We start from the raw sequence: 18,197 nt of genomic DNA, 5'->3' as shown, positions 1-18,197 counted from the left end.
AATCGGGTTCTATGTTTAACAGTATTCTAGTGTGTGATACGCGTTGTGGTCGTTCGATGTTGCACCCAGTAGAGTGAGTTGTGACAGGTGACCAGATGGCGTGGTTTCCAGGTATTTACTTTTGAGTGGCAGATGAATTCTCACAATTCGATGCACGTAGATATTGCAATATAATCCCTATCCGTCGTGTCTTGACCTTGTGTCACGAAATAGAAGTTGTGTGAACTGTCAATGTAAGTCAGTAATTTTTTAACACTGGTGGCAGCTTCCTTCCGTTCATTTTAGATGCATTCTGTGTTCTTTGAATGTCGCTTGGTCTTTCCACTTTCGTTACTCATACCGAGCATTCCGTCCTGTCTGTTCATTATTTAGAAGTCGGCTAGTTCTACTATTTTTCACGTTGTTCCATCCAGCCCCTGCCTTCCACTTTGTCTTACCTTTTAGCAAGAACGCCTCCCACGCAGCATTCCGCTGTCAACCTCCCGAGTCCCACACAATCGTTTGAATCATTTATGTCACCGATATTTCTACTTCTTTTAAGCCACCCAACCTCACCGGCGTATTCTTTCCTTCGTTTCTGTCTGTTTGGCAGTCTCTTCGCGACCTTCCCTAGCGCCAACCCGCCATTCTCACACACATCCAGCCTCCTCAGCTCGCTTGCAAACACTCGACAAGACGGTTTATATGCCGATCACTTCCTCGCCATCACCTGTTGAAGTCATATCTCTCGTAACGCCACGTCATCTCATATCCTTGGGAAGATCTGCCAAGGACCTACCCATCATGAAGCCGTGTCCACTTCTGGCTCTTCTGATGAGCGTAGCAGCAATGATCCGCCCACAGCAAGCTTCGTCGCGCTGTTGCTTCAACCTCATCAAGGATGGCACGCTCGGAGGGGCCCTCCGAGAGACCCAGACCGGCGACCTTGTATTTGGAGGAGCCAGCCAGCCAGTGACCCTCTGTCTCGAGAAGTCCACTGGCACTATCTCTGATTCACTTGGAAATAAGTGTTCTGTGGAAGAACCTGGACACCAATTCAAGTGCCGTGCTGATGCAGTTGCCCCCTCACGATTCAAATTGGAGCATAGTTTGGACACCTTGAGCGAGCTTACCTATGACGGTGGAAACGCTGCCTTTGTTGCCTGTTCAGCAGGTTTCAGCAACAATGGCGGCTATAGAGTTTACTCATCGTCGAAGGTGGCGACCTCGGATTGCCTGGAACTGGTTTTGCTTGCAAAAGACCAGACTTCGGGGTGCTTTGCTCCGGATGATCACCCAGTCTCGGCACCTTCTGCCATGAGAACGACCACGAAGACAACGATTGTTGGCATCACAAGCACCCCTGATGTGACACAAAAAATACTAGGCTCTGCGAGCACAACTAGCTCTAGAGCTGCGGCAAATGCTACATTGGCTACCGGTTCAGCAACAGCAACATCCATATCATCGAGCCTAGCCGACACTACGACCTTTGCCGTCTCAAGAACGACACTGGCGCCATCGAGCACATCCAACACGTCCACAAGTGCCTCTGCTTCATGTATGGTGGCAGGTTCGGCTCCATCGATTGCCCCCATCCAGATCGGATTCCCTACAGAGGACGGGATATCTGACACATCAGCAAATGTATCAATCACACCCACGAAAAGCACCATGCTCACGTACAGGATACCAAGCTCTTTTGCTCCCACCGCTGGGAAGTTGTGTGCGCTGCAGTTCCGGCTCCCATTCTGTAGTACCTTACCATCGGGGTATCCATGCTTCGACTTCAGCGGCTCCGAGCAAGAGCTGCTCTCAAACTCCGGTATGGTCTTCTCTCTGACAGACGGCGCTGGGTCTATTCCCTGGAACAGTTCGGCACTCCAGCAGGTCTATCCAGGAACAACACCAATCTTTGGCACTTTTGATTGCAACGCGTTGCCGGCCGAATATGGGGGAGACAGAAAGGTTAGCTGGCTGGCTAGCAGCGTGAACCAATTTTCGCTCTCCTTTATGCAGGCTGGCGTGGGCTCAGGCTCCCAATACGCAGATGGGGTAGGAGCATGGATCGTTTCATGTTCGTGAGGGTCAGGGTGAGGCAGGTATTGTTCGGATGTGCGATGCGTTGGTCGTCTAGGCGAGCTTTTTTGGAGAAGCTAGAATATTGCTCTCCAACATGATTTCGAGAGCATGCGCTTGGTGAAACGTAATGAGGTAATGGTAATACAGGGTGTAGTAATGGTGGGCAGTTACATATTATTGTACCTAATCTGGAAGAGTTATACAGACCTTGCAACCTTGGTGCGACCAGAGTACATCGAATCAGTTTGCAGATAAGACACGACACGCTGTGTCGGTCATAATCCTTTGCATGTGTATGCTCGCCTGACCATCCCCCTCCATATTTACTAACTAACGCCTACCCAGCAAATCAGTGTATGTACAATAGTCCCCCCAAACCCATAACCTTGATTGCAATAATAAGAGATGCATCGTCTTATACGACTTGGAAGCTCACACGAGAGACGCAAGACTTACGATGCCGCACCGGCCGCATCACCAATGCTTCCGCCCGGTTGCCAGACTAAGGATCGTGATCGGGGCATCGGCATACACCCACGCCAGCAGGAGTAGGTACGTGGCCAGGATGTGGCAGGTCGAGAACAGGCCCGAAGCCCGCTGCATCGCGAACCCCACGGCCACCATAACGGCCCGCGCGACGTAGCCCGGCTGCAGCCCCACGGCGACGGTGCGGTGGCCGAAGACGACGGCGCCCACGGAGCTGGTCTCGAACCCGACCTCCTCGGCCAGGCCGAAAAGGGCGTAGGCGGCCAGGTAGAGGCCCAGGTACGCGGCGATCAGGCGGCGCGCGACGATGGGTTCCTTGGCGGGGCCGCCCCGGCGACCGCGACCGCGACGACGGCAGCAACAACAGCAGATGCGGATGCTGACGCTCAGGCTGGGGGAGAGCAGGGTCACGAGCGAGGCGCACAGGGTTATGAGGGCCAGGCGCGGTAGCTGCGGTACGGATTGGCGGGTGATCGGACACGTGGAGAGGAAGGTGCCTAAGATGCAGGCGAGGAAGACGGTCATGAGATTGGAGAGCGGTAGCAGCCTCCTTCTTCCTCCTCTTCCCCTGCCGGATGGACGCCGCGGCGGAGCGGCTTCGTGGTTTTCGCCCGGGGTGCCACTGCCGCTTCCTCCACCACCGAGCAGGGCAGCAGTCTCGGATTCCTCGAGGACCGTGTACGGAGGTGGAGGGTCGTCATCATGAAAGACGGCTTCGGTTGAGGCTGGTGGTGCCTGATGTGGCGCTCTTGAAGCCATGGCTTAGTGGCACATTTCTGAGTCCAAGATTGCTAGACAGAAGGGATCGATTGTAGATCATGAGAGGCAATAGAATAGAATGCAAGCCTCTGTTTTCTTTCTTTTCTCTCGGCAAACGAGACACCCGATCACTCACTACAGGCAGTTGCTAACCTAGTGGTTTGGTTGAACGCCCACTTTCACTTTGAGACGGATGGCTTGGCTGCTTGGTAGGAAACCGCCCCGCTTTTCGCTTTGGCACGGGTCCCTTCCTCAAATAAGGCATCAGATCAGCAGCATTGCAATCAAACGAAACCTGAAGCGTCTCTGACTGATTCGGCCAAGGTCTAACCTAATTGTTACTCCCTGGCACGGCGTCATATTGCACAGCAATTGTTGCATCTATCTGTCACTCGAGTCCTCGAATTGCACCCTTCGCACCCTCCATCATACGAGCTACATCTTGGAGCTCAGCATGCTGTGTGGTGATGGCACTTCGAAATCGGAACCGAATACAACCTCTTGGTTGGATCTCAGTACCGTCCTCATGTCTCTGGCTTCAGACATGCGGGATTCCCCCTTGAATCGCTTCTTGGAAAGATAGCGGCGGCACATCTCCTGCGTTCTCTGGTCTGGACACGCCTCGGCTTCAGCACAGAAAAGACCTGCCTGGAGAATCTCGGCGATTGCCCATAACACGTCTCTTGCCTGGCTGAGAAAGTCTGCCTGGACTGTGGCCTCCATCAACTGCCTCAGCTCTCTCCATTTCGACATGATCACGTCTTCCCCTCCTGCTGCTTGGTTGATCAGAGCATCTAGCGCCACCATGCTGGCTGTCCCGGACTGCGGGTGCTTCAAAACACGAAGAAGGTCGACGCTCAGGACATCCGTTGTCCCCTCCCAGATGTTGAGGACGCAGGCATCTCGGAAGAGCCGCGCGATGTTGAGATACCCCGTTTCTGAGTTCTCGAGGTATCCAACACCACCCATACTTTCCATGCATGCGTAGAGCAGCGGGATACACTGCTTCGTGCAGTATGCCTTCAAAACTGGAGTCAATATTCGGAGTGGGGGGGTTACCGACTCTCTCTGGGGAGTAATTCTCGCGACTGCCGCTGGCGGTGGACTTTGGCTCTGGTCTGCATGCTCTTCCAGCCCCATGACGTATGAGCTGTAAAAGGTCAATAACATCATGCCGTGGTACTCTATCGTCATATCGCTTAGGGTCTGCATATGCAGAGCGTTATCGAAGAGCCTGATGCGGGCTCCTTTGCCTGCGCCGACCACTCGGACCTTGGTAAAGGCGCGTACGATGGCTAAGCCTCGGCCCAAGAAGCCCATGGCACCGATGTTGGTGCGGACTCGGGTTATGGTGAGAATCGTGGATATGGTCTGTATGCCCCGTCCTTCTTCCCCGACTAGCCAGCCTCTCATGCCATCGAGTACGAGTTCTGCCGAAGGTAGGGGCTTGGTTCCCATTTTGTTCTTTAGTCGTGAGATTGTCACCCCGTTGAGCTCGGCTGTTCCCTGGTCTCCCAAGGCGGTTCTAACCAGCGTGGGGTTGAAACGACGCAGCGGTGCATAGAATGCGCTGAGGCCTTTCGGGGTTTTGGCGAGCAGTATGGTCATATTGCTGTCCGCCGCGCTCGCGAACCATTTAAACCCAGATATGCTCCACGGGCCAAGCGGGATGCCTTCGGCAGGATCGCACAGCGCCTCGCCAATTGGCAGAGGCGAATATGTCGCGATTGTTTCTGTCTGGGAGACGTCACTACCGCCTGTTCTCTCCGTCATCCACTGCCCGCTCGTCCATCCTCGCTTTGGGTCGCGGGAATTGAGATGCTCCAGTGCATTTTGGAACACCTTTCTCTCAACGGGTGAAGGTCGATCACCGGCGAGCTGCAATTGCAGCAGCCTGGCGGCGCCGTCCTGCATTGCCATGGGACAAGATGTCATGGCGCTTGACGCTTCCCAAAGCAGACATCTCATGTACTGGACCATTCTGGTGTACTGGCCGAGCCCATCTTCATAACCCTGGGCCGAAAAGCTGGGATTTTTCAGCAGACATGTTGGGAAATGAGCTGCGACTTATTCAACATACCCCTTTGTAAAACCCAAATTCTGCAGAGTTTTCCAGCCTGCAGATAGCACAAGCTCAGAACTCACGGGCTGTCCGAAGGCGTTCTTCCCACTCCCTCGTATATAGGGCAGATTCTTCTCGGCATCCGTTACGCAGTCAAAGATGTGAGGTTGGAGGACCTCCTCGCCTAACTGCTCGATTTCACTGCCAACCTGCCCGAGTATGGTTGGGGGCAGGGAAGACTGACCATCTGATCAGTAAGCATGGTCGCTAAAGCCAAGCCCTTACGCGCAGTGGGGAACAGTGAGCTTATAACTGAGCATCCGCTGGCAAGTTGGATCGTCATGAACCTGGTTTCTCAAGACAGGCAAGGGTTGAAAGAACTCCATTGCAGCGCTTGATGCCTCCATGGTTGGTTGCTCAAAACAATTTCTGGGTCATGTCAAAAGTACAAACATTGGCGAGGGTCATATTATCCAGGCTGGGGAGATTCGGCTTAATTGGAACTCTAAAGCATCTGCAAGGGAGATGTAGGCGAGAATGGATGGTAGCAGTCTCAGTCAGACGCACTTCACCCCGGATGCACCACTTATCACCCGTCAAGCCTAATGACAGAACCAGCATGCTGTTGCGCTGTTGCTGTGAAGCCGACGCTAGATGGTCGTCTGAAGAGATTCCCGGACACTAATCAAGTAGTGTGCATTGAAATGGAGCGGAAACCGTTCCGCGGCCTCTGCCACTAGCATTCGTGTATGCTTGCTGCCGTATTGCTACGAGAGAATGGCATTACTGGCATTACTAGCACACGATCCTTCGGCCCGGCCAATACCACACGGTTCTGATCTTCTACCCCAGGTATTACATGCCCAAAGTACAACTTGGCAGGGCTGCCATAGGTTAGATATACATACAGTCCGGACATAAGGCGGTGTGAACGTGTCGCGATAGGGGCTAGTAGGATATGACAACGCAACCCAACAAGCAAGCAATGTCTTGTGATTGTGGTGGTGGACATACCATAAGCGTCTTCATGACGGATACCTGGCATTATTATACAGTTAGGGCAGGCAGATTGCGGATTCGATTACCTGACTCGGTCCTTGTCAGCAACCGACAGCTACGGTACGATTCACGCTCAACTGACCAGGCCATAGGGCACCCGTCGATGCACAGGCTATCACGTAATATATGCAACGGCTGCCGAAAGCTTGAACTGTACAGAAGCCCAAGTTCTATTAAAACCCGGCTATGTTACCTGATTGGCGGGGTAATATGCATTCAGTATACCCAGGTCTGCACCCCGCAAACTGTTAGCGACTCCCCTTGCCCATCAAGCATGCCCCCATTAACGTGCCGCTGTCAGACGATGCTTGTGTCTACTACTAATTATTTATTACTTACCTGCTTGGCTCAACAAAAGTGATGCCAATAGAGTTCTTGGCGAGATCAGAATGGGTACAGTCTTTCTCACATTTGATCCACGAGCCAGGTAGAAAAAGAATGTTCCTGAAATCAGAATGCTACGTGATATAGCAAATGATTGCTAAGGTTGTATTTATTGTCCTTTCGATCTGTTCGGAAGCTCAGCCCCCGAATCCATCCACAGTGAAAGTGGCCACACCACCTTCATACCAAGCCATCCTGATCATGGCCTGACTTTGGTCTTTGGTTTTTCTCGACAACTCGAGAACAAAAGCTACAATTTATACTCCAGCAAGAGAGAGCCGATCACCCAAGCAATGACATCTCTTCGTCTGCAATGAGGAGGCAGAGGATGATGATCAGCGCAACGCAATTCACACGCCTGCGCAATGTAGCCATCGTCAGCCTCGTGCTCTTGGTCTTTTACGTGTTCCTTCTACACCCGGACCAGGAGTTGGGCTCCTCGTCGAGGTCGACCACGGCCGACTTCGATGATTTCCCCGCCGCCAGCTATGGCAGCGGCAGCAGCGCGAAGAAACAACCTCCGCGGGAAAAGCTGTCGCCTGAGCTACTGAACAATCGCTTCATGACCTCGCAGCAGTGCGCCAGCACATTCCCGGGCTGACCCAGGAAATTGGCGACGTGGTCGACAAGGGCCCCTTCACGTTGACCAAGACTAGCGAGTTGGGGCCAACCATTGCGAAAATAAAGGATGGAAAGGTAGGTTACCTGATTTTCTAAGGATGCGTCGTATGAGTATAAATCGTTCCCGGCATGGTTGCTCGAGAATGAATATAAGTGGTTACCATCGCGACAGCGGATATCTTAGGAGGCAGCTGCCCTTTTTCTGTATACAAGAGACGGGAGGCCAGCCTCTCTCGGTGTTGTTGACGTCAAATCCGTACTAATGCCATGTAATTATACACAGCTCTACATCCTCCAGGCCGGCAGGCGCACCGACCTCTCCGAGGCAATGCTCCAACACCGCGCGGCCAGCCTGCACCAGATCGCGGCGGCGCTCCTGACGGCGCCGCACCCTTCGAGGTCCCCGACACCGTCTTCGCCCTCAACCACCGCGACGACCCGGCCGAGTCGACCTTCTCGTACTCGCGGCCGGCGGACCCGTCGCTCAGCAAGCCCGGCCGGGGCTACTTTCCGATCCCGCACTTCAGCTTCTGGTCGTGGCCGCTCCCGTTCATCGGGTCCTTCGCGCGGGCGGCGGCGGCGATCCGGGACCTGGAAGACGGGACCACCACTACGCCAGGCCTATCCTGGCGCGACAAAGACCCCCGCGCCGTCTGGCGGGCACCGCGCACTTCAACAACGTGCGCGCGGGCCGGATGCGGCAGGAACTGCTGCGGACGGCCGCCGACCGGCCCTGGTCCGACGTCGCGGCGCTGCGGTGGACCGGCGGCGGCGCCAACGCCAGCAACGCCCTCGCCATCGAGGACTTCTGCCGCTACCGCTACGTCGTGCACACCGAGGGCATCACCTACTCGGGCCGGTTCCAGTTCCACCAGCTGTGCGCCTCGGTCGTCCTCACGCCGCCGCTGGCCTGGATGCAGCACCTGACGCAGCTGGTGCGGCCCGTCTTTAGCTACGATCTGCCCTCCTTGGCAGTGGCAGGGACTGCAAAAGCAGATGACAACACAAGGACGACGACGACGACGAACGAGACAACAAAGATCGAGCGCAAGCTCCGGCCTCCGAAGGACTATGGCAACGGCGTCCACGAGAAGCTGTCCCTGGCACCGTACCCGGCGCCCTGGGTGCGACAGGCGTGGCCGCGCAGCTACATCACCACGGACCACGACGCCGCCGGAGGAGAAGAAGATGACGGCCCCAACCTGGTCTTCGTGGCGCCCGACTGGAGCGACCTCGAGGCCGTCGTGGCCTGGCTCGAGGCCCACCCGCGCGCCGCCGAGGGCATCGCCCGGCGGCAGCGGGCCCTGTTCCACGGCCGCGGCTACTTCAGCCCCGCGGCCGAGATGTGCTACTGGCGGGCCGCGCTGGGGGGGTGGGCCCGGGCGGTGCGGTACGGCAACGACGACGGCGACCACTTCGCGGCGCTGGGCGACGGGATGCCGTGGGAGGAGTTTAGTCTCAAGGAGATCCATCGATAGCGAATAGTATTCAAGTAATTCATCGGAGAGAAAAGGCATGAATAGTTAGTATATATAGGTACTATATTGTTTTCCCCCGCTCCCTCCAATGTATGCACGTGATGCGGTCGAGTAAGAACATATAACCTGAATGTCTAAGAAAAGGGGGTAAGAATGGTCGACTGTAAGTTTCACGCGAGGCTGTTTCGTGACAGAAGAAAGCAGGCAGAGGAGGCCCGTATCTTATATGCGACATTATTATTGTACATTTTATCTTTCTATGTACAGGCCCACCCATACTACATTTATCGTGACCGCATTCACCCTGTTCTGGAGCTCAGACTGGCGAAGGCGTCAGGGCTGTGTCGGCCGTTATTCCAGGCCATCTCCATGCCCAAGTTCATCGAGTCTCTGCTCCTGGCACTGCTACCGCCGCCGGATGTGGGATTCGGTGCAGCCCCCGTTTGGCCATTAAGGAAAGGGTTATTATTGCCGGGTAAAGGCGTGGATGCGCTTCTCTGAGGTGCGGATTGAGAGCCCGGGGTCGGAGCCCCAGTTGCACTTTGAGGGACCTGTTCCTGTGGTTGCCGCGTAGGCGTAGGCGCTAGAGAAGGGTAGTTGTAGAGAGCCATGATGGAAGCCTTATCATGCCACTGAGGCATTGGCTGCTGTTGCGGCTGCTGTTGCTGCTGTGTCTGATAGAACATCTGATCAAACCCTTGTGATTGCTGTTGCGCCTGAGGCTGCTGTAGTTGTTGTTGCGGCGGCAGCTGCTGCTGTTGCGGCTGCCCATATGGCATCTGTTGAGCAGGCTGGTTCATGGCCAAGAAGGGATTGTTTCCATATAGAGACTGCGGCGAGGCGTAAAAGTTTTGTTGGGACTGCTCCGGGATCTGGCCCAAGGTCGGAGACGTGATCCTAGTGGGTGACCGCGCAAAGGGGTTATTTCCGTAAGCGCCCTGGTTCTGCACGTTCGACGTGTTCAACGACAAGTTATGGTGCTGCTGAGGCCCCGGTGCCTGAAGGAAGGGGTTGTAGCTGTTCTGGGCCGGCTGCTGGGCAGGCTGCGGGTATGTCTGGTTGTTGTTGAAAGACACGGAGGAGAAGTTCTGATTCTGGGGTATCGGGGGCGTCATAGACTGCTGGTATAGAGGTTGCTGGACCGGCTGCGAAGCTGGCAGGCCCCCTGTATGGTGGGGAAACAGCTGTTGCGGTTGTGGAGTCGGTGCCAACGAGAGGTTCTGCAGAGACTGATTCAGGGTGAACTCGGCCTGTTGCGCAGGCATCCCAAAGGGGTTGGTCGAAAGGAATGGGTTCCTGTTTGGGAGCGTACCCGTTGATTGCGATGACTGGGGCTGAGCCGGAGGCATGTCCCACGGATTATTGGACGCAGGACTAGCCGCTGGGCTTAGTCTCGACATGCTCGACGATGTTGGTGTCCTTGGCGGTGGCCCCAATGAGTGCGATGTCTGCGGCGGGAAAGCCTCTGCGCGCGGCGTAGCAAGCCCAGGCGAAACGCCGCCTCCTTCGCCCAACCGTATTAACGCCTCAACAGTCTTCTCCAAGTTGCCATTAACGCCCTTGAGAACCATGGCATTGCGCTTGTCATCAGCGAAGCCCATCTCCCGCAGCTGCGATAGTTTCTGGGCCGTATCGTCGATGGTGTCGTGATGGACACTGGCCCCGAAGACCTTGGACGGCTTGTTTCGTAAATCGGACGGCGGCGAACGGGGTCCTTTTTGGCTTTCCGAAGATTTCTTGGACCGGAATATCGAGCCGGTCTTGAAGAACTTGCTTCCCGTCTTCGGAGGCAAGGGTGGCGGTGTCCCTTCGTCTGACACCACACTGCGACTCCTTGTTGGTCTTCCTGCGCTGTTCGATGACGGAACCGTCGCGTACTTTGAGCGGATGAATCGCTCCATGGCAGAATCGGCTTCGTCGGCGTCGATTGGCACTGGGGGCTTCTTGTTTTGGGGGTTATAGGTTTTGTTCGATGCCACATTCCCAACTTTCTTCATGTTCTGCGCGAAACTGTTAGCATCCTCACACCTCTAAGGTTTGGCTTCTGCGACGTCGAAGCATGGGGGTAAACACGTACATCGACCTGATCGTTTGTCCATCCGTCCATACTCAGCGACTTTACCTTGGAAATGTGCGTTCCCAGTTTACGATGGATAGAGGCGCATCGCATACAGAGGAAGATGCCCAGCTAAAGTATGTCCATGTTAGTATCGTTCAAGAGCTACACGGTTCTAAGGTTCCGAACAGTCGGAACAGTAGGTATACACGTACACTCCATGAGGCCCAACCTGTGGCACGCAAAAAACACAGTCAGTTCCCTGTCAAGGCCTAGTCGGTACGGATATACAGAACACACCTGGGTTTCGTGAGCCGCAATCGGCACACATTTTGTTCCCGGGCACGCTGTGCATGAGGTCCTGCAAGGCCTTCTCGTTGCGCGCCTGTTGGCGCTTGCTTATCAGCGACGCCATGGTTGCGCGTGTACGAGCCCCGTAGCAGCTCTTGTAGTCTATAGAGTGTAGGTATGTAAACTCTTGTTTGGCAGTCCCAGCTCTGTCGCTCGACCCCCAACTCGAGCACGAAGCGATTCGACACGGGGCGAACGGGGAAAGGGACTCGAAGGAGGGATCTCGGTGGTGGTTGGTGTTCAAGCGGTTTCGGATGGATCCCCCGATGGGGCGCTATATATCGCGGGAGGTAAATACTAAGGTCGACCCAACGCAAATGCAACGCTGAGGCGTGAGCGGCACCGAACGTGGGGCAGGCAGTAAGCACCCGGTTGAGAATCAATATATGTATTTTTCTACGAGCGAGCGCGGTTGGGTGGCCAGTCGAATCTTTCCAGAATCAATCAACCTTATGTGGCCAACGTCGTACGGCAGAGAGGAATCGCGTCCTTGTCACTCACACGTGGTTTCGCAGAGGCTTCGAGGATTGTTGGAGGTGCGTGTGCATCGATCGGATTGTCGATCGAGTGGTCGCGCCAAAAACGGAAGGTTGCGTGTGTGTGCAGCCCGTCAATCTTGGGCCTTTCGAAGCGAACAGACGTCGGGGGCGAAATGAATAAATATCACGGTCGGCACAGTAGCTTGTAAACAAATAGAAAAAAATGCAAGTAATAGAACGATATACACAACAAACGAGAGAAGACGGCCCGTGGAAGGAAGGAGGAGGAGGAGGAGGAGGAGGAGGAGAAAGTATGCCAGATTCGAATCAATCACATTCATCAATCCCACGTTCTTCTGGTCTTCTTGTCCCAACACTGAACAGGAAGAAACAACATGGCAAATTGCTGGGAGGGGGGATTTTAGTGGTATTCCATGCGAGTTTCCATGCATCCCCAACCCCTAACCTTAACCTTGGACGCAGACAGGCAAGACAGACAGGCCAAGCCGGCAGCAATCAGGCACAGCCAGCAGGGCGGATAGAGGAATGGTAGTGTGTCGGGTAGGCAACACTCCTGACTACCCTCTCGTTCTCGTTCGAGAAAGGGGAAAGAGCCCACTTTATTTTGCCCTGAGAAGTCAAGTCAATCCATCAATAGTCCCATAGCTAATGTACGACGTGATTAGTGACGCGCCAACATTCGAACTGTCAATTCACTCGACTTTCGATGGCCAGTCTGCCAGTCCAGGTTTTTGCTTCTTTTTCCTCGGCTCCAACGACTCTGGATTCGGGGCTCGATTGGGCCAAATCCCTCCCGGCAAGGTGGTTCAATCTCGTTTAAGCCTCTGGGAAGAGAGGTTGCGTGCATCCAATCTGAATCCAACCCACCACTGCTGGACAAAACCAACTGCAGCTGCAGCAGCTGCGGTTCGCCAAGCCGGCCGCCGGAGGCTGAGCTTGCTTCAGCCACTTCTGCGCCGCCGCATGTACAGAACTACGCTTATGTTCTAGTTTTCGTTATTAAACGGAGAGACCAGTACATCTCCAATTCGTAGAAGTTCGTGATTGTTAATGACAAGCAGCCCAATACTAACCTACATCGCAAGCCATAGAGGTCTGAGCATGAGAAGTATCTACCAGCAGAAGTTGCACTTGCAGGACACGACGGGGATGGTGGTGGTTGTATGTAGAAACTGCCCCGTTCCAACGGTTTGCGTTTCTTTTGGGTTTCCACCTCTCTTCGACGTTAATCAAGCGCCAATCACCGTCCGCCATTGAATACGACGTTATGTACGTATGATGCTTTGCAGCATCAGATATACTAAGCCTGCAGGTGATTTGCCAGTCTCCTGCGTCCCAAACAAATACTCATCGCATAGACCGTCAGAGGTCCACTCAGGACCCTGAAAAGCGCATCTTGATTAAGTAGCCAATCTGACTCGTCGACCATCGCGACTCCATACGCTATTGTATGGAGAAGACAAACATCATCATCTACCTAGCAATGTGGCGAGGCACGGTTCACAGCTGCATGCATAGGTACATACCCGTGGCAGCGTGGGCATGAGATGCTGCCACCGTTTTAATAATGATACGCTTCGCTCGAAAGTCGCCGTGGATCCTTCACTGTCCAATTCCAAAATATCGTCAGCAGGCAAAGGGTCCTGTATATAAAATCATATATAAGGCTTATCAGTGGGTTGTCCATGATGATAAACATCCCAATTTTCCGCGGACCCTCAAGACCCTCCTTCTTCGTCATCCCATGCTACGTCGAATCTCCCTCTTATTGTTCAATAGCAATGTTTTACAACGAGATTCGGTTCCGTACCTTGCCCTGTAAAAAAGCCTGATTGGCGGCGCGGCAGGGAGGCTTTCTGTTACTCTTAGTGAGGAGATACGCGAGAGAATCAAAGAGAGCATATTAGTATATCAGATTGTATGTAGAATTATGGCGGGCTATGATATGGTATGGTATCCGGGACGTATAGAAGTAGAAGAAGTACACCACTGGCACACCAAGAAACAGGCGAAGATGCCATCTATGTTATACGACAAATCAAATGACACCCCCATCTCAGCTTGGGCTCATATTCACTCCCGGTAGCAGCGATCCCTAAGTTTGTCTCGTGCAGTACGATGATGGACTCGCTTGGCCGCTTTGAAGTGAGGTGAATGAACCCCCAACTGACACCATGGGCGAAGTCGCCTTTTATTACCCCACCGAGTAAGCCATCATCATTGCATCGTGAAACTCATTCGAACTATGTTGCGTTTATATCTTTTTTCTTCTCTTTTTTTCTTTCTCGAAATCCGGACCTGGGTATTGTATGTGCTCACCATACCCCTGAACGCCTGTAAGGAGCCCGCAAGAGCCGCCATGCATCCAATGAAGCTGAGCCCCAACGCTAAGAGACGCCGTGGGACTATCCAGCAGTGTTCGCTGTTTTGTTTCGTTTTAGGAGTCTGCCATTGGCGTATCCTCCGTATTCTGCGCAGGCCGGTGGCGCTCCTCGTCGGGGTATGGCTTGCGACCCAGAACGATGAAGAACTTCTGGTAAGCGTGTACACTCGTATCGGAGATCGACTTTCGGACATCGAGCAGGAGCATCTACGCCAGGCGTTAGCGAACATGAACAACGGCGAAGTTGCTGTGGACAAGTAGTTATGTTGTTGGACCTACCTCCATCTGGTTCCTGGTAAGATTTCGTATCCGCCCCAAGGGGCCGTAGGTGACAGCCTGTATCCCGTGTAGGAAGTTCGCCTCCCACATCTTCCCCAGCTCCTTCCACCGCAGCTCGCGTGGCCAGCCGTTGATGGGAAGCTTAAACACGTATTCCGTCACGTCCACGAACCCGACTTCCTCGCAGGCCCTCCTCCACTGGTCGCCGCTGCGGAGAGGCCGGCCTTCGGAAGCGGTGGCGTCCTCGATATCTTCGAAATGCAGTTTGAGCGGGTTGTCGTCGGCCATGGTCCCATCGTCGCAGAGAATGCTCGAGAGGAGGTCCTGTGCTTCGAACCATCCACCCGGCTCGAGCTGGTCGAACGACTTCTGGACTACGTCGTTCTTCACATCCTCCCAGCATCCAAGCGTCATGCGTGTGTGGATGTAATCGAAGCGGTCCTCTTGCCTGTACCAGTGCCATGGGTCGCGCCTTTCTGAAGTTAGCACCATGACAACAAATTCGGGGGGTAGCTTGTAAAACTGCAAAGGGAAGGAGGCAGCTGTAACGAGTTTCTCCTGAACGAAACCTCCAAAATCGAAAGCCACAGGCTACTGGCGAGTAGCTCGGACAAGTAATAAAAAGCCAAGAAAAGGTCCGACTTACGTATCCTCCACGTAAAATTCTACATTCAGGGGCACATCTGTCGGTTGAATGGCGGATAAGTCGGTGCCGAGCACTTTAGCTGTCGGGAACTCGAAGCCCATCTCTACCGCCCAAATCCCGGTGCCAGTGCCGATGTCGAGGATCCTCCGAGGTGGGTGTTCCTGCGAGTACGGGGCGAAGTAAAGTCTGCCGCCCATGAGGTGTTGGAGGACGACGTGCTCAAACTGCTGGCGGTCCTGCTCGTCTATATCGTTCGGATAGAAATAGGCTGCGATGTGTGACCATGTTAGTGCTCCGGGTAACTGATTCGGTAGGCCGTCTGGGCCGTAGACCTACATCCGTCCTTGTATGCGTGGTACGTCCTTCCATTCTCGATACGATAGTTCGTCACGCTGCTGGTGACCGATTCCCAGTCGCTGCACAACAGCCGTAAGTCACGGGTCAAGTTTGGTATATATATATAAAAAATTCCAAGACTTACAGATCGCGCTGGACGGGGAGGGACTATGGTCCCAGTAAAGTCAGCTTGCTCGTCGCCGCAGGTGTAGATGGTGTCAAAGCTCGTTTTCTTACATCTGCTTCTATAAAGACTGACTTCCCTGTCCCCGCCTCAATATTCTGTTGGAAGCTGAATTGATAGCCCATAAGGTCGACGCTGCCGCCGCCTGGCACAGGAGCACGCTGTCGGTCGCCAAAGCGAGGAAGCGGCTGACTGGATCCCTCGCCGGGGTCCTCTGGCGGGGGGTTGCTACTGGACGCCATGGCTGATTTGGAAGTCGACGATCTCCGGTATTTGCTTGGGCTGCCGTAGCGTCAGAAGTCCTGGTTCCTGTAGAGTCAATACAGGTAGGGGGTAAGACATGGCACACTCATACAATCTTGAGGAAACCTGACTTGGTGATTTTGGGTTTCATGTGGCTTACGGGTTTAGGAACGGACTGAATTATTTTCAGAATCAGCGCGCACAAAGTTTCTGGGGTTGACCAGTGCCACGTTCGTTAGATTGGCGCAAGTGGGAAGCCCTTGTTCGGGGCATAGGTAGTTCCTTGTATAGTGTGTATAGTGTCGACCGAGAGGGTAGCGACCCAATCACTCGGGAGTTGTCCAGCCAGGGGGGGTCCAAGAAGACGGGGTTTGTATATGTTGCAGATTGGGTTGCGAACAGCCGGTATTCGGTTGACTGCCGTACACAGTAAGGCTGGCTAGAAGCCGGAGTAGCTCAGAGGCTAAAATAGCGAGCGAGAATACTTAGTGCGTATGATACTAGTTCTCCCTCTCCGCCCAAGAGGCGAACTGCTCCTTACTTATTAGTCGGGAAACCCGTCACTCATACACACACACCAAAGAGGCAATTTGGTTGGCGGCTTGCATACGGCTAGCGGAACACGTACTAATAGGGTCGTAAGAACGAAATGGGCAATATTTAGGAGGGTGGGACACCTTGTCGTCCGCGGCTTGAGATTATTGAGGGCCTTCACGACGAACAGAAGGGAAAAGAGGAAAGGGGAGGAAGAGGAGAGTGTTGGAGAGTGAGTGACCTAGTTCAAGAGTCTGCGTGTGCATTAGTCGCAAAGCATAATGCCGTTTGTATCTATTTCCCCCCTACCCTTACAAGAATTGTAGCTCACCTAAGGAATATTTTGCACCTGGCCCCGAAGTACTGCTACATGTTTCCATCGGCATCAAGGGTGATCCAGCTGGTGCTTCCTTGGCCTGGCGAGGGAAGGATTGGACAACGGAGAGTAGCAGGAGTGGACAGCAACGGGACCGGGACAAGCTTCGACTCCACACTCTTAACCAATATCTCGGGCCCCGAGCCTCTGGTGTCGTTTCCCAGCCGTAGCAGTTTGTGCTCGAATTTTGTGCAGTTTTTGTGCGTTTCCGCAACGCCCGTTTTGTGTCCTCGGATCATCAGCCGATGGACAGTCACGGCGGCGCAGCTAAGAATAATCAGCAAGAGTAGCAGTATGATCCATTACTCCATTAAATGGTAGGCACTTAAAGGCCGAGGGCCCATGGCCTTGCAATTTGAGTCTTATGTAACCCTGGAGGACGGCCTCCGCAGAGGAGACAGCGGGTCGACGGGTCTTGTTGGAAAGCCTACACTTTCCTCCGTAGCTTCATCGGAAACTGTGCACCATACAAGGGCCATCCCAGTCACTGCTGGAGCCTGCAAGGTTCGAGCAAAATAAAATGTTCATCGACACTTGGCCTATATAGGCAACGCATATGCATCTTATCTAACTGACCCCATTTGAGGCGCCAGCTCCTCCTCTCGCTGCTTCCTGCGACCAATGTCTGCATACGTAGATGCTTTACTGGGTACGACCGGTTTGATCAACGCCTTCTCTTGTTGGCCAGACATAAGGACAGCCCCGGTTGGACTCCTTGCTCATACCCCGGCCCTTTGGCTTTGGGACGGACTTTGCGAAAAACTCCCCCCCGTCACTTTCCCAGGTCCCATGTTTGTTCATGGCTGTAGTCGTAGTAGCGCCCAGCAGGATGCCGACGACCGGGGTCGGTCGGAGGAGGGCCGTTATTATCGCCTCGCTGTGATATGATCGGCGAGCGATTCATGATCCAGCATCTTTATCAAGGGCTTGAAGTTGCACAGAGACTATACGCGACATAATTGGTAGAGGTGGAGTGTCATAGGCGTTGGCAGGCTTGACTCGCTGCTCAACCCCAAATAAGTAAGTAGGCCAACACGTGGGCGTGTATGACGAGTTCGTGGGTATCAGGCCTACATAGTATACCGCCATGTGATATAAGCCTGGAGCGCATAGGAAGTCTGGCAAGCCAATTAAAACAAACCGACGCTCGTTCGAGGACCAATACTCAACAGTGTAACCCTGAGCTGCAGATCCCCTCAGCAGTGCCGATAGTCGTTCGATGTCGGGGTGGCCCACCCGTGCGCATGAAGGTAACGTACTTACTTAATGGGCAAAATTTGGAATGTCTTGCGAACTCCAGGTCTCGTCTTGCAACACGCGTTCCATGAAGTCGGGACCTGCTGCACTGCTCCAGTGCCAGCCAGTCAGGCGGATGGGCATGGAAGTTACACGTATGACT

At 54.0% G+C, this 18,197-nt stretch overlaps 6 protein-coding genes across 6 annotated transcripts; 2 read left to right on the top strand and 4 right to left on the bottom strand.

Moving 5' to 3' along the window:
- Positions 1-783: 783 nt before the first annotated feature.
- Positions 784-2,064, top strand: PG994_010495 (uncharacterized protein; the record flags this gene model as incomplete). The annotated part of the gene is made up of 1 exon (XM_066861904.1): positions 784-2,064. The coding sequence occupies one exon, from the start codon at positions 784-786 to the stop codon at positions 2,062-2,064; it is 1,281 nt and encodes a 426-aa protein (XP_066711014.1).
- A 471-nt stretch (positions 2,065-2,535) lies between these two features.
- On the bottom strand, positions 2,536-3,306 carry PG994_010494 (uncharacterized protein; the record flags this gene model as incomplete). The annotated part of the gene is made up of 1 exon (XM_066861903.1): positions 2,536-3,306. The coding sequence occupies one exon, from the start codon at positions 3,304-3,306 to the stop codon at positions 2,536-2,538; it is 771 nt and encodes a 256-aa protein (XP_066711013.1).
- A 435-nt stretch (positions 3,307-3,741) lies between these two features.
- PG994_010493 (acyl-CoA dehydrogenase family member 11) lies at positions 3,742-5,630 on the bottom strand (the record flags this gene model as incomplete). The annotated part of the gene is made up of 3 exons (XM_066861902.1): positions 3,742-5,332; positions 5,387-5,556; positions 5,613-5,630. 3 exons carry the CDS (start codon positions 5,628-5,630, stop codon positions 3,742-3,744), a joined length of 1,779 nt encoding a protein of 592 aa, XP_066711012.1.
- A 1,494-nt stretch (positions 5,631-7,124) lies between these two features.
- PG994_010492 (uncharacterized protein) lies at positions 7,125-8,910 on the top strand (the record flags this gene model as incomplete). Its single annotated transcript, XM_066861901.1, has 4 exons — positions 7,125-7,391; positions 7,418-7,507; positions 7,739-7,989; positions 8,052-8,910. The coding sequence occupies 4 exons, from the start codon at positions 7,125-7,127 to the stop codon at positions 8,908-8,910; spliced, it is 1,467 nt and encodes a 488-aa protein (XP_066711011.1).
- A 299-nt stretch (positions 8,911-9,209) lies between these two features.
- PG994_010491 (uncharacterized protein) lies at positions 9,210-11,381 on the bottom strand (the record flags this gene model as incomplete). Its single annotated transcript, XM_066861900.1, has 4 exons — positions 9,210-10,910; positions 10,988-11,098; positions 11,182-11,198; positions 11,267-11,381. The coding sequence occupies 4 exons, from the start codon at positions 11,379-11,381 to the stop codon at positions 9,210-9,212; spliced, it is 1,944 nt and encodes a 647-aa protein (XP_066711010.1).
- Positions 11,382-14,254: 2,873 nt separating this feature from the next.
- Positions 14,255-15,887, bottom strand: PG994_010490 (uncharacterized protein; the record flags this gene model as incomplete). The annotated part of the gene is made up of 5 exons (XM_066861899.1): positions 14,255-14,407; positions 14,480-14,951; positions 15,126-15,393; positions 15,462-15,541; positions 15,721-15,887. The coding sequence occupies 5 exons, from the start codon at positions 15,885-15,887 to the stop codon at positions 14,255-14,257; spliced, it is 1,140 nt and encodes a 379-aa protein (XP_066711009.1).
- Between the last annotated feature and the right edge of the window lie 2,310 nt (positions 15,888-18,197).

Source organism: Apiospora phragmitis, assembly GCF_038363925.1.
Source record: "Apiospora phragmitis strain CBS 135458 chromosome Unknown utg000010l:1.0-9815664.0:1.0-9183399.0, whole genome shotgun sequence".
NCBI lineage: Eukaryota > Fungi > Ascomycota > Sordariomycetes > Amphisphaeriales > Apiosporaceae > Apiospora > Apiospora phragmitis.
This window is presented reverse-complemented; position numbering and strand designations above follow the sequence as displayed.